The sequence below is a fragment of the Tamandua tetradactyla genome, chromosome 1 (assembly GCF_023851605.1).
Source record: "Tamandua tetradactyla isolate mTamTet1 chromosome 1, mTamTet1.pri, whole genome shotgun sequence".
NCBI classification, from domain to species: Eukaryota; Metazoa; Chordata; class Mammalia; order Pilosa; family Myrmecophagidae; genus Tamandua; species Tamandua tetradactyla.
Genome location: NC_135327.1, coordinates 169415929 through 169431586, shown reverse-complemented (window position 1 = coordinate 169431586; position 15658 = coordinate 169415929). Strand labels below are relative to the sequence as shown.

Here is a 15658-nt window from a genome sequence, read left to right as displayed (position 1 = left end):
TGTAGCTGGTATCAGAGGAATAAGGGGTCCTTCTACCTCTAAGGATACTCTCTCCACCCATGTTCTTCATCCACCCATTCATTCCATCTCCTCTTGGTCTGCCTCCTTTTGTAGTTTCTCTTCAGTGTCTCAAAATTTTGCAACCCATGTACCCTATAGTATTTCTCACTCCATCTTTTCTTTTTTAAGTCATAGTGGGGGTCGTATTTCATTCATTTTCCATATGCCTATCCTGTTATTACAGCACCATTCATTGAAAAAAACATTTGTTTTTGGGGTGTAGGGGGGTGGGGAGTGCATGGGCCAAGAATCGAACCTGGGTCTTCCACATGGCAGGCAAGAATTCTACCACTGAACTACCCTTGCAGCATCCCCTCCATCTTTTTAAATTCTCATTTGCCAAGAAGATCTTGTTGAGGTTAATATCCTGTAATTGGTATTATGAAAAAAAAAAGATATATTGAATAGCTTTTCCAACTATACATGCCACTTTCTGCTTCAATCTTGAATAAGAATTAAGGTTATTAAAGTACTCAAGATGTTAACATCCTTAGAATGTTACCCTGACCCTTTGGCTTTCACTTTTCTCCTCTCTTTTTCAATGGAATGCTCCCTTAGATTAGATAATTCTGTTCCTTACCTCCCACATTTACTCCCTGTTAGTTTGCTAGCTGCCAGAATACAACACACCAGAGATGGATTGGCTTTTAATAAAAGGGGATTTATTTAGTTAAAAACGTACAGTTCTTCAGAGGAAAGGTAGCTAACTTTCTCTGCTGGCATTTTCTCCAGACCTCTGGGTTCCAATAACTTTCCCTGGGGTAATTCCTTTCTACATCTCCAAAGGCCTGGGCTGAGCTGCGAGTTCTGAGATGAGGTATGCTGAGCTGCTTGGGCTGTGCTATGTTGAGCTCTCTCATTTAAGCTTCCAGCTAATTAAATCAAACATCATTCATTGCAGCAGGCACGCCTCCTAGCTGACTGCAGATGTAATCGACAACAGATGAGCTTCACATGCCATTGGCTCATGTCCACAGCAACAAAACTAGGCACCTTCACCTGGCCACGTTGACACCTGAACCTAACTACCACACTCCCCAATCCCACGTAATCTGCCTGAAGCTGACTCAACTCTAATGAAATATCACTGACAAAGGTCAACCATGACTTACTGACAAATAGTATATAACCACTTCATACTACTTACCTACTTTATCTTGTACATAAAACATTACAGTGCTGACTCCTTGAAATTCTGTCCTCCCTTGGTTTCCAGAAGACCACTCTCTTGTGATTCTACTTCTAACCATCTGACTAGTCTTCTCTGCCCAAACAAAAACAAAGGTTATTTTGTTTTCCAGGGCTTTTGTCTGTTCCTGCTAAACCTGTTTTCTAGGCACTACAACAGTTTTAACTACTGCCTATGTGCCTGAATATTTTGTATAGACACCTCAGCTGAGCTTGAGCCTGGGATATTTTTACTTGGATATCCCACATGGATATCTTAAATCCTATAAGTCCAAGACCAAACCAATTATCTGCTCCAAAAACCTATTCTTACTCCAGTGTTGCCCCTGACTGCAGAATATAATCTACCCCCTAATTGCTCAAGAAGCTTTACTTTTTCTCCTACACTCAATAATGTCCCCCACCTCTAACCAAAATATTTCAGTCATTTCCAAAATTCTGTCAAGTCTATCTCTTAACTACTCTTCCACCTCTCCTCTTCTCTCCACTGCTAGATTTCAGGCCTCCTTTATGCCTCTTAACTGCACTCCCAGCATTCAGCTTCATTTATTCCAATATCTCCACCAAAATAAACGTTCTTAACCTACTTCTGAGCATTTTACTCTTTTGCTTAATACCTTTCAGCATCTCTGAGAGCTCACAGTATATTCCAAAGGAGGAACACTAGCTCCTATCTCGGTTTCCAGCCTCATCTTACCTTCCATCCCTCCTTGCTCTTTATTTCCCACCTATACCAAAAGATGCATAGTGGTTTAGACATAGCAGGATATATCATACCACTACAACTTTGTGCATGTTGTTACCTCTACCTAGACTGTTCCCCTGCTCCTCCTTCCTTTCCCACCATAGCAAACTCATATTTGTCCTTCAAAACCCAGCTTGGATATCAGCTCCTCAGGGAAACACTCTCTGATTTCCACCTAAATAGCTAATCATTCTCTCCTCTCTGCTATTTCTACACCTTGTAGATATTTCTATTATCTCATCAGTGCCCAAGACTGCCGAATGTTTACATATCACTCTTTCCTTTATGGGATAGGACCATGTCTTACCTATCTCTGGACTCTCTGTGATAAGGTTTCAGAACAATACAGAGTCCCTTGCTCCAAATTCTCAAAGGGAAAAGCCAGTAGCCTTCTACACAGTGAGCCTGTTAGTCAGAAAGGGGCCAAAAATGCTCTTTTTCTTGACTTATTTCCATTATAGGATAATTCAAAATCTTCATGGTAGAGCCATAGTTCTGTGTAAACACAGTGCACAACCATACCATTCATACAAGAATTAAGGCAAGCTCTAGTGAGAAAATCACTAGCTCTTTGTGCGAGGAGGGAAATAAATATGTGTTGATTAACTACTTTATGTCAGGCTTGTTCTAGACTTTTTGCTCATCTCATTAAACCCCAACCACAATCCTCAGAGGCAAGATATAACAGCCAGTTAACTGACAGGTAAAGCAAGACGTGAAGAGGGTAAATAGTGTCCCCAAAGTCATCTGCTGGCATGTTGTAGAGCTAGGACTGAAATATCAATCTTCTTTCTCCTAAGATGCTTTCATGTCCTGTATCCTTGCTGGGTTTTGAAAGACACCAAAAGATGCATAATATAACAGTGTATAGTACAGCAGGATGTGCTGGTCTGAATCTGTGGTGGACCCCAGAAAAGCCATGCCCTTTAATCCTCATTCAATATTTCTGGGTGGGAGCATTTTGATTGTTTCCATGAAGATGTGACCCACCCAATTGTGGGTGGTAACTTTTGATTAGATGATTTCCATGGAGGTGTGTCTCTTACCCACTGAAGGTGGAGTTGCTTACTGGAATCCTTTAAAAGAGGAAACATTTTAGAGAGAGTCCCTTTTGGCAGAGCCACGAGAAAGCCAGCAGATGCTGCCATGTTCGCCATGTACCCTTGCAGCTGACAGAGAAACGTTGAACTTCATCGGTCTTCTTGAACCAAGGTATCTTTCCCCGGATGCCTTAAATTGGACATTTCTATAGACTTGTTTTAGTTGGGACATTTTCTCGGCCTTAGAACTATAAACTAGCAGCTTATTAAATTCCCCTTTTTAAAAACCATTCTGTTTCTGGTATATTGCATTCTGGCAGCCAGCAAATTAGAACACAGGAGAAAAATGCTTTTATTTTTTTTATCACATATTTGTGCTTCTAATCATTCTATCTTTCAGAATGTAAGTTAACTCAGGGTATGCCTTTTGAATTGCCAAGTTTAGAAGAATGCTGATGCAGAGTCTAGTGATCAAACTGATCATCCCTAAGCAAAGAAAAACTAGAAAGATTCCACAAAAAATACTGAAGCCAAGATAGGTCTATGCTCTGAGCTAGCTCCATTCAGGAAGTTTTTGTTTTTGTTTTGTTTTATTTTGTTTTTTTGCATGGGCAGGCACTGGGAAACGAACCTGGGTCTCCGGCATGGCAGGTGAGAACTGTGCCACTGGATTACCATCACCCGCCCCATTCAGGGAGTTTTGAGTTTAGAACCAGAGCTTCAATGTCTTCTTTCCCCTATAGATCTGAGGCCAAGCTGTCCAGGAAGAAAAATATTGTTTCCTTATTTACATCTGTGGTATAAAGCTCTACACAGCTAAAAGGATGCTTTTGTTTTTTAGATATAGAGCCAAGTATGAGTTGGATATATACCTCAAACTCTGTAACAACAAGAATTCTCTAAGAAACTTCTTTAGGACAGAAGTCTTAAGAAAAAGGTACAAATGGCTCCATGCAAGGCCTCTCTTACACACTGCTGCTCCTCAGTTTACTACAACTTATATGTGCAGAAACCAAAGTGTAGCCCCCCCGTAAGACATGGCTTTGTTACAGCCATCCTTTCTACTGCTGTCCCTGAACTTGATGTTGCTTCAATTAATCTCTCGGAAAGCCTGTCGAGTCATGCAGTGATCATTAACTTCTTAAAAGTATGCAAGACAGCTTCAACTACAATTAATGACTAAGCAGTAGCGAGTGTCACAGTCATGTGTTCAATGACTTTTTTTTTTGCATGGGCAGGCACCGGAAATCAAACCCGTCAGTGACTTCTTTATCTCACATAACTCAATCCACTTAGTTGGGGCCTGAGGAAGGCCCTTACCTGGAGAAGAAACCATCTGTGCCTTTCAGGAAAAAGGGCAGAGGCAATCTGATAGGGGACAGCAAGCGTGACTATTTCTTTTCCCCATTAACAAATTCTATTCAAGAACTCAACAGAACTGCTGAAGCAACAGAACAGCAACAAAAAAGGCAATGTGCTTCAGAGGAAACAAAGGAATGTGTCCTTTGCCAGTGAGTCAATGTGTGTGCAGGGGTAGGGTAGGTTGAAGTAAAATGACAGCTTTCTCTTAAAGACTACAGCCTCTTGAGAAGAATTGATTATGAATAAATCACTTTAATATGTGCCAGTAGGGAAGGGACAAAGCAGTTTGCGCCTTGAATGCATAAATGTAAATTGCTCAAAGAGCACAGTTCATATATAGTCTTGCTGGCTTGTGACATATTAAGCTACAAAAAGTAGGATAGGAAAGATGTACACTAAGCAAGCAAAGAAAGGAGGAAGGCCTGCGCTAGCATGTTAACCTTAGTGCAACAGAGAAACGCTGTAGATGCAGGAGACTATGAAGGTAATGTCATGTCTGGGGTTTAAAAAAGGATTAGGATCCTAATGATATTTGAAAAGGATAAAAGAGAGACAAATGTCACTGTGTGGGGAGCTATGAGGGCAGGGTGTCTCACTCCTGTGAGGCCTGCTCATGACAAAGACGGCAAAGCGGTCTATCTCAAAAGGGTAGTACCAACAACAAGAATTTCATCAACACTTTTCTATGTTTGGAACTCTTGTCACTCAATCTGTCTGAAGTTATGTACCGTCCTTCAAGCTACTTCACTCTGACATCCTGTGGTTGGCAGAAGTGAGAAACAGGAAGAAGACACATTGCTGGGTCTGCAGTGACAGGTAAACCAAATCTAGAAATTTTAATTCACATCCCAACTAGAGATTAAAGAACCTAAGTTGGCTCCAAGTCCTATCTAAAACACAGAGGGCAGGTGGGTTCCAGGATTGGCTTCTGACCTTCAGGAAGAATTTTCAGAGTAAGATGAAACACAAAGACTTACCTGCAAGCAAGAAGGTGATAAGGCAGGTTTCCTTTGGCAAATAGAGTTTGAGGCGAGAACCACTGAAGACATATTCCACCACAGCTTCAGAACGACCTGCCCTTTGAAGAAACGGCAGGAACTGCTTTGCTTTTTGGGTATCCTGGTATGGAAAATAAGAAAAGAATCATCAAATAAGTAATGGACCTGAGATAAATATTTTTTTCTCTCTGACCTAGAAATAATTAGGCAGACAACCCTATAAAACCAAACTTCTCTAAAACCATGACATAGACATGATAGTCATGTGAACTCATTAGAAGAAATATTGTTAATCTAGCTACCTGAACATTCTCATTAATTCTGTGCTCCTCTCTATTCACAGTAACTAAGCACTCAGTGGGCACATGCATTAGGAAGGTGCTTTGAAAATGAGAGTTTCATTCTTTCTCTGGGACCCGACAGAAGAGCTCTCCTTCAACATAAAATTGAGATCAGAAGACCAATACTAACCGTCTATGAAGGTTAATTTAACCTTTAACTTTATTAGAAAAAAAAAAAGTGGCTACCAGGCTGTGTCATACAGTCCCTAAAAACCCTTTCCCACGGAACCAAAAGTAGATCATTTTCAACCTTAAATCGGTTATGTGAGATTCAGGTCGCACTGTTTCTTAACTTTATAAGAACAACCTAGCCTTATTTGGGCACTAGTACAGCAACTCTTGCTCTATGTGCATTTCAGAGATGAGCCCCTACCTAAGGCATTCTGTTCCAGTTCCCATCCAGGGAAATCTGTAACAGCAGGATGTGCCTCATGGAGGTAAATACCATATTATGTCAGTACGAATAATTATAGAAACAATAAAAATACATAAAACTGCATAGCACTTTTAAAATTTTTCTCATGCATCAACACAAAGTCCATGCACTCTCCCCTCAAGAGTACCAAACTGTGGACATTTTGAACCTTAGAGCTCTCAGTAACATAGGGACTAAGAGCCTTCAAGTCCTTTCACTCTCTCAAGCTAATTAAACAGATGATAAGGTAAGAAAGCATCAAAATATTACATCATATGTGTTGAGAGAATAGTTGCTGGATGTTAGGATTCCAGGTTTTCAGCCCAGCCAGCAGAATGCACACTCCCAAAGACAGCAAATTCTGCATGCTTTCCTGACTCTTGTGACACAAGCAGTCTGTATTCCCATGAGCTCTTCTTTTCTAACTCTGTTCTTAGCAACAGAGCTATTGTATCTAAATTAATACACATTAAATAATGAAAATTTAACAAGTTATCAAGTATTTGAGAGTTTTTTCAGCAGTCAAGGGGGCTCCTCTCATTCAGAAGAAGGTAAGCTGGGATGAAAACAATATTTATAGTAATGCGATTCATCCTTTCTATCAAACAGAATCAAAGAAAGAGAGACAGACATCCATTCTTAGCATCGCTAACGGCACGTGGTAAATGGTAAGATAACAATGAGATTTAATGGGTTAGAAATTCCTCCAATGGAATACTTAAGGAACACATTCTACTATGTATATACACAGTAGGAAAATGCCTCTTTGGTACTTGGCTGAAGTCCAGAACAGTCAAGCAAGACAAATACTCCATGGGAAAGAACGCATTACCTGATTAAAATCCTTTTGCCATACTAGTCTAAATCTGGGACAATATTCATGGGCTGAGCCAGTAAGTCAACAACAATAATCAAATTGATTATCACAAATCATGAGACAACCTAATGTCTATAAAGAGAAGGCCTTCTCCAAGACTGGAGTAATCTATAATTTTCAGAAGTAGACTTTTACTCAGCATTGTCTTTTGGATGTATTTATCTAAAAAAAGAGATGTTTACTGGAGTAACAATACATTCATGAATGTATGCAGACACGCAAAGCCATGTCTTTAAAGTTAATACCAACAACAAAGTCTTCATTGCAGCAGAAAAATACACTATAAAGAATGGATCAACTTGCTTTAGCAGACTCTTTCTTCTTTTTTGCTAAACTACTACTTACTTCATCAAGAGAGCACCTACTCAGACTGAGAACTAAGAAAAACAAAGGGAGCTCACCATTATCTATGTAATAAAAATCAATAGATGTAACAGAGAAAATGGGATTTAACAAACAAGTATGGCTGCTGAATCACTATATTAATATTCCTTCTAGCCTTCAGTATTTTGGAGCAGCTAGAAGGAAAAATACGAAATGGTAGACTGGTAGTCCATGACAAACTCTGGGATTCGTTCTCTACTTGTTGAAGTGTGCTCTGAAAATTGCTTTTTATCTTTCTTTGCTTTGTATATATATTATATTTTACAATAAAAAACGTTTTTTGTAAATCAATAGATGTTCCTGATTCCCCTGAGTCTCAATCTAAAACTCAGCAGCCCTATTCCAGGAAGGACATAGAAAGACACCAAAAAGAATATGACATGCCATTTATTACAGCAAAGATTAGAGCTGCATGCCAACATGACTGAAGGTATAAAAATAAGTTTAAAAATCTATAAGAAATGGCCATGTTTACTTTCAGAGGCAAAAGTGTAAGATAAAACATGGAAACCCCCATCTTCTTTGAGGCAAGTGTTCCAGAGGCTATGATGAGATGGGATGTCCATGGACAGCTCTGCTTGAGAGAAAAGAAAAGACTTTCCATCCAAGTTGATAGGTTTTAGGAATGAAAATTTCTTATAATGTCAATTAAACTGAATGAATAAAAAGTGTCATCTCTTTCAAATCTCAGTCACGGCAACACAACAGTGTCTGTCTTTCTAGTCATCTCACATCCAGTCCAAGTGTCTGCTTTGCTTGGCATGTTCCTTTTCAATTCAATCACTCAGTAATTCTTGAAACTTCTAGAATCTGTTCCAGGTAAGAGAGATTAAAAAATTCCTTCAAGTCGACAGAGATGTAGCCACAAATCATGCCCAGCAAATTCAGTTATGGAAAGTATTTATTTTAGGAATTCTGATCATATTACTATAAATTTGACTGAAGGTGGTTAAATGATTTGTCTTCCAAAGAGTCTGAGAAAGTACAGCAATGTACTTCAGTCTTTCACACTCATTTCTACAGTTAAAGAAATGAGCATAAAGGACTCATAAGAGACAGAGTATAATAGAGGTCAACTCAGACTCTACCAAGGAGTTAAGATGCCAAGTGGATCTTAAGGATAATGTTTTAATTTGCAAAAGCTGCCGGAATTCAATATACCAGAAATGGAATGGCTTTTAAAATGGGAATTTACTGATTTGCAAGTTTACGTTTTTAAGGCTGTGAAAATGTCCAAATTAAGGCACCCAGAGAAAATTACCTTAAATCCAAACAAAGGGACTGACGATGTCTGGGCTTTCTCTCAGCTGGGAAGGTGCATGGGGACATCTATTTGCTAGCTTTCTCTCCCAGCTTCTTGCTTCATAAGGCTCTTCCGGGGGCATTTTGCTTCATATCTCCAAAGGTCTCTGGCTGTATGAGTTCTATTGGCATTAATTTTTTTCCAAAATAGTTTCCTCTTAAAGAGCTCCAGTAAGCAACCCCACCTTGAATGGCTGGAGACGCACCTCCATGGAAACCATCTAATCAAAAGTTACCACCCACAATTGGGTGGGTCATATCTTCATGGAAACAATAAAAAAGATCCCACCCAGCAATACTGAATGAGAAGTAAAGGACATGACTTTTCTGGGGTACATAATAGCTTCAAACCAACACATATAATAAAATGATAAAGGTCAAAGATATAATTTACATGACATCCTCCAATAATCCTGGCACAAAGTGCATAGAGAGTTAGTAAAATTAAATCTTTTTTTAGAATTTTTTCACACCAAGAAGTATTTTTAAAAGTAAAGACTAAGATGCCCGACCTGGGTTCGATTCCCGGTGCCTGCCCATGTAAAAAAAAAAAAGAAAGGAAAGTAAAGATTAAGGACCCCGGATTTAAAGAAATAGCATTTGGATGTGTGACTAGAATGCTTCATTTCTAGGACAGACTATTAAATATCAAATATTTCTGCTTATAAGTCTATATGTAGACATTCTTATCCTGAGGATTTCTATGTTGTGGCTTATTTACATGAAAACTCATAATCTATTTGCCATAGTTTTCTGGTACCTCATTGGTTCAAGGCTTTAAAGTTCCAAGTAGATAAATTAGTAATGTTTTACTATAATCTGTACCAATATTCCCCTCCATTGGGGTAAATAATCAAGAAGCAACTGTTATTTCTGATCAGAGAAGTCTTGTTGTTGTTGCACTGCCAGTTACCACATTACCTGCGCTCCAAAACAAGCCATACATAAGTATTTTCCTGTACTCTTGGAAAAGCTAATTTAAGATTGCATTAGCTACACTGAACCTGCTATTGTAGATGGTAGCTCTTCAAGGAATGTTTCTGCCTCCTCAGTGCACCCTAAAATTGAGAGAGCAGTGATGCAACAAATGTGCCCGGGTGACTTCATTTCAAAAGATCTTGAAATCTGTACCTCAAAATCATAGGAACAGGGCTTTAAATGACCCTGAAGAAATGCAGGATGATCCTTAGAGAAAGGCAAATGTTATAAACATTCCTGCTTTGTCCCTACTTCTGGCTGGTTAGGCCAAAATTCTTTCAAATGTGGGTCTATCTGTCTCTGCCTATAAGAAATCCCCTTCAGCAGTCAGATTGCAACTCACTCTTACAAAGAATATTACTGGTTATGTCAGAAATAATTTAGTACAATTAATCACCAGGTATGGAAGAGTGGGAATGTTCGGGGATAGGGAGGTGACAGAATTCTTACATAGCAGGCACGGGAGAAGTTATCTGAGACAACACTGGGAGAAGTTATCTGAGATAACACTATTTAGACAGTGAGGTTATATACATCCTAGAGTAGAACAGAGCTTATGTATAGCAAAGTTCTGTAAATTCTGGGAAGGTTGTCAGTTTGTACTAGATATTAGGTAAAATAAATTCTATGAACTTTCCACTGAAAATCCTCATACAGTAGGTATTAAAATAGCCAGGGCTAGTGAGAAGCAAACATCACTGCACACAAAATAGCATAGGGAAATGGGAATGAGAGTAAATCTATTAGTTAACAATTAACCACTCAGGATTATCATGTGCAAGTCTCAAATGGGAACTGTTAATGATGAAGCTCATTAATTAGTTCTCATCATCACAATCACCCTTTAATTAACATCATGAAAGAAGAACTAAAAACAAATACATGCAGAGCTTATTATGCTATCTTGAGAATAATCCACCAGTACTTGAGAAAATGAACTCAGTGGAGGACCTTCGAACTGATGAACCTTCCTGGAGATTCAACCATGAGATCTATAGCCCAGGCCTACAGAGCCAACCTGAGTGAAAGAACTCCATAGAACAATGGTGACTGGTCCAACCACACTTGAAACTGAAGTTACAAATCCTTGCGAACAAACAAAATAGATACAGATCAGAGTCTAGGGTTCAGAACTAATTGCTCAGGATACTGAAGCAAAGGTACTTTCACATTTCAAGCCACTTTGTGATAATTCATCACCATAGTTATCTACCTTTTTAGGGCCATGTACACCAGAAAAATTACTTCTGCAAGCTACAGGGAAGGCATACCCTAATGACACCGCCTACTGGGAAGACAAAAAAGTCATCCATTACTCTACATTCTTCTTCTTTTCCCACTTCCAGGCTCTATGCCCGAAGTGGCATTTTAATTCACAGAATGGGCTTATGACTCTCTGTGAGGAGCCAGCCTATACAGGAAGATAATTTTCTGAAATAAATGGGACCCCGGAAGGAGATACTTGAGAATGCCCTCCAGCTCCAGTTTTACCACAAAGCACTCAAAGTTTTTAACCCAAACTTCCCTGGCTGGTTATCAGTGTTTCAGGGTGCAGAGTGTGAGGAGGGAAGGATGGAAGTGGGGGAAGCAATAAACTTCCATGAGTTGCAAGTTTAATAGGCATGAAGTGGACAAAGGGGAGAACTCTAGAGAAAAACTCTCGTTTAAAAAAAAAAGTGAAAAGAAACAGGAAAAAAAAAGTGCTGAAACTGGGCCATCAATAAGCTTTCATTAAGCATCATCTGTAGTTTACAGATACTTCCATTGTTTACTTAGGCCTCACTCAGGCCTTCAACATGTCACATATAGAAGAAACAACAGTTAAAGGTCTGGGCTGTACTACTGGGAGCAAGAACCAAGATGCCATTTATAGCAGTACCAAGCTGGAAGAAAGCCCTGAACTTGAGAGACTGACCTTCTAATTGGTGGTTCCCTCAAAAGAGGGTACAACTTTCTGCTTCTTCTCTCACTCTAGTTCATTACCAAATATTAGGGGAAGACAGTCGGCTAAGAAAAGTTTGCAAAAGGGAACTTGCTAGATACAGGCAGATTGAAGGGTAGAAGGACCCGGAATGGTATGCTTACCAACTGGAAGTAGGAAGCTGCAGAGAATGTTAGTATATAGCTTCAGCTCCCAAATATGAAGGAAAAAAAATTACTCAGCAATCAGACATATAAGAAACTATCTCTCACAACTTTAAGGATTTGACTGCCTTTAGGAACATTGTGAAGGACAGTCATCTATACAGGTTATAGATATTTCTGTCTACCTCCTTTCTATAATGTACAATGCTCAGAAAAGAAATCAGGCCATGGCAAATACTAAGAAAAGAAACATTCTCGTGTTTAGAATGAAAATATGCAAAGTAGCATTCTGACTGATAATCAAGGCAGTCTGACTAAAATAAAATAAAATCATGTTGTAGGAATAGATTAGGTACCTCCAAAGTATGGCCTGGGTACCATTCACGATCATCAGAAATTGGAAACAACCCAAATATCCCTCAACTGGGGAATGGATAAAACAAAACAAAACTATAGTATAGTCACACAATGGAATAATGGAATACTGTTGTGGAAAAAGAAAAGGATATAGGCAACAACACGGATTATTCTCAAATGCCAGATACCATTTATATAACGTTTTTGGAAGTTTAAACTGTAGGGACAAAACACAGATCAGTGGTTGTCAGGGACTGGGGGTAGGGCTAGGGGGTGACACCAAAGGGGCTGGAGGAATGTTTTGAGATGATGAATCAGTTGTACTTCTGACTATGGCAATGGTTACAGAAGTAAATTTTTGTTAAAACATGTGTTTGCCAAATCTTGTAGAACCATACACTAAAAGTTATATATTTTACTATATATGATTTATAGCTTAATTTTAAAATAAAAAAAAGGCCGGAGTAGACAGAATATGCAATAATTCAAATTTTGACTCAAAAAACCATTTTCTAGTCAACTAGTTTATAAGTAGCACAGAGAAAATAAGTTCAAAACTAAGCACTGGGTAATTCTGTATTAAACTGTTTTAATGTAATTATCTACTCAATACATTAAAGTACCTTAAAACTTTCGAGCAGAAAATGGCTTAGAGAAAGAAAGGGTTTAGGAAAAATTAAGAAAAAAATCTATCAGTTTCCCATAAGAAACATAAGAAAGTATCAATTCTTAACCAATAGCTAAAAGAATTCTTCTGTATAGCCATTCTAGACAGGCCATAGAGAGAAACTGTTTTATTCAAATAAAGATAGACTACTGAGTCCACACTCCTATTGACATTTCTCTTCCATGAAACAAAATCATGTAATATGGCTTAACATGAATAAAATAATAACCAGTTTTCAATCAAATGAAAATTCTACACAGGCTCAGAGATCATTCTTTTATTGAATGACTTTCAGTTCCCCAAATTTTATCAGTTGAAATTTTGTTGTGAGAACTATTCACTTTAACATTTCAAAATGAAGTCATTACACCTTTTAGTGGAAAAAATCAGCATTTTATTATCCACAGGAAATAAAAGGTCCTTGGCTTAAACTACGATACATTTTTTTGTATAAATTTAGCATAGAAAGTGCAGATTATTTCTACCTGCTCCTCTTACAGAAAAGATAGAAATAAGTATATAACTAGTTACAATAATATGAAAGTCTCGACTATATAAGATTCCTCTCTTCTACCCTTTCGTCCCCCCCCCCTTCTAATGAGGATGAGATATAACCTATCAACGCCAGAAGTGCCAAGCAGTGTCCCTCCTCAGGCCTGTTAATGCCCAGTACTACCTAAAAGTTATGCTGGTAATTTGTGTTGTCCAGAAAAGTATCCACAAATAAACCCCACCTTCTTCCCAACCCCCTCTGTCACCTAAAACTGCCCCTTTCCTCACATTCTAATCTCCTAACAGATTATCATTATAATTTTTGGTTAAATCAATATTCAGAATTTATAATATTCTAACTACTATATAATATTATAACTACTGAAGGACAGAACAGACCATAATATGTCTTTTTTGCACAATTTTAGTTTCCTTGAGTTAAAATCCATTTTGTTATGTTAAAACAAATTGAGTAGATTGAACTACTAGTGATCAATGAAAGGGAGTGGTAAGGGGTATAGAAAAAACATAGGTGGAACAAAGGTTAATATACATTGGGTAGATGGAAATACTAGTGGTCAATGAGAGGGAGGGGTAAGGAGTATGGTATGTATATACGAGTTTTTTCTTTTTATTTCTTTTTCTGGAGTGATGCAAATATTCTAAAAAAATGATCATGGTTGTGGCCTCAGTCTCTCTAAGCCCAACTTTGCAAGTAAAATCACTACCCTCCCCACTACGTGGGACATGACATCCAGGGATGAATTCAGACCTGGCACTGTGGGATCAACAATTCCATCCTGACCAAAAGGGGAAAAGAAGTGTAATTTAAAAAGTATTGGTGGCAGAGAGCATTCAAATAGAGTCAAGAGGCTACTCTGGAGGTTGCTCTTACCTATCATAACCTGCCAACCCCCAATCAGGACCATTCCAGCCAATCCTAAAGAATGCCTAGGGCAATATATAAGATTCCACAAGGATTCCATGCACTAGAGTAACCTTTCAGAAACCTACAAACCTCCAGATGGGTCTCTGGTCCAAATAAGTCCTGAAACCTACCCTAGCCTCTCCAGAACATCAGACAGTTCCATCTCCCTACCCCATATTAGTGGCAGACTCTTCCAACATGGAAAATTTAGAACTGCCATAGCCTAAACTCTCCTAAAGAGAGTGATGGAAAGATCAAAGGTGATGGTGGAGTTATACAGAGAAGAAAGGATTTAACAAATGAATATGAATGCTGAATCATTAAATCAATATTTCTTTTAGTCTTCAGTATTTTAGAGCAGCTAGAAGTAAAAATATAAATTGTGAAATTGTAACTCATATCAAAGTCTGAAATATGTTCTACAAGTAATTGTGGTACTGTGCTTTGAAATTTATAGCTGTTTTGTATACATGTTATTTTTCACAAAAAAGAAGGAAAAAAAGTCGATTTTTATGATTAAAAAATAAGCCCTCTAGCCTCCCTATATTCTGGAGCAGCTAGAAGGAAATACATGAGAGGATTGTATGGTAGCCCACGACAAACTCTAGGATCTGTCCTGTAACTATCTGTTGAAGAGTGCTTTGAAAACTAGTGCTTATTTCTTTGATTTGTATATATGTTATACTATACAATAAAGAAAGTTAAAAAAAAAAAGAAAAGAAAAAAAATCATGGTGATGAATATATAACTACGTGATGATACTGTGACCCACTGATTGTACAACATGTATGGAATGTTTGTATGTTAAGAATACTTGTGTTTGTATGTTATTTTGGTTTGTGAATTTTAAAAAATTAAAAATTAAAATAAAAAAATTCCATTTTGTTGTTTGCTTAGTTTTCTACAAACCGATCACTCACTCAACCCACAATTCTCCTTCACACTGTCAAAAACATCAGGTAATTCATCAGTTCTAAGAGAGCTTCCTCTCCCTCATCACCCTCAACCTTCCAGAATGAGCCTCTCTTGGAGCTCTTCCATCCTCCTGCTAACTTCTGCACAATTACTAGGTAGCTTACTGCACAACAGATGTCCTGGACCACCCCTTCACCAGAATCTGAAATTTCCCTTCATCTCTCTTCTTGGATCCATGGCTGTCTCTTTCTTGGTTTACTCCCTTTCCTTTTTAAAAAGCATACTATTATTTCATGGAGGCAATGTCCTGTTTGAGGTCAGTAAGTAAACAAGATTGCTTTTGAAGTTTATTCAGGAGAAAGACTATTCTATACACAAGTACTTTGAATCAGAAGATGAATTACTTTAATTATCTGTCAGCATAGCAATAAACTATATATTCTAATACCATTAGCTACTTAAGTAATGACGTGAGGAAATCTTGTTTTATTATGAAATTTAAATGAACTATAATATAGTTCAAT

At 38.1% G+C, this 15658-nt stretch overlaps 1 protein-coding gene across 2 annotated transcripts in view; it reads right to left on the bottom strand.

The window, feature by feature from the left end:
* Positions 1–15658, bottom strand: part of SND1 (staphylococcal nuclease and tudor domain containing 1) — a 499108-nt gene that overhangs the window by 172890 nt on the left and 310560 nt on the right. For both annotated transcript variants that reach the window (XM_077124437.1, XM_077124455.1), the window contains one exon: positions 5373–5514. In XM_077124437.1, coding sequence (XP_076980552.1) covers positions 5373–5514 — 142 coding nt within the window. The remainder of the gene's footprint in view (positions 1–5372; positions 5515–15658) is intronic.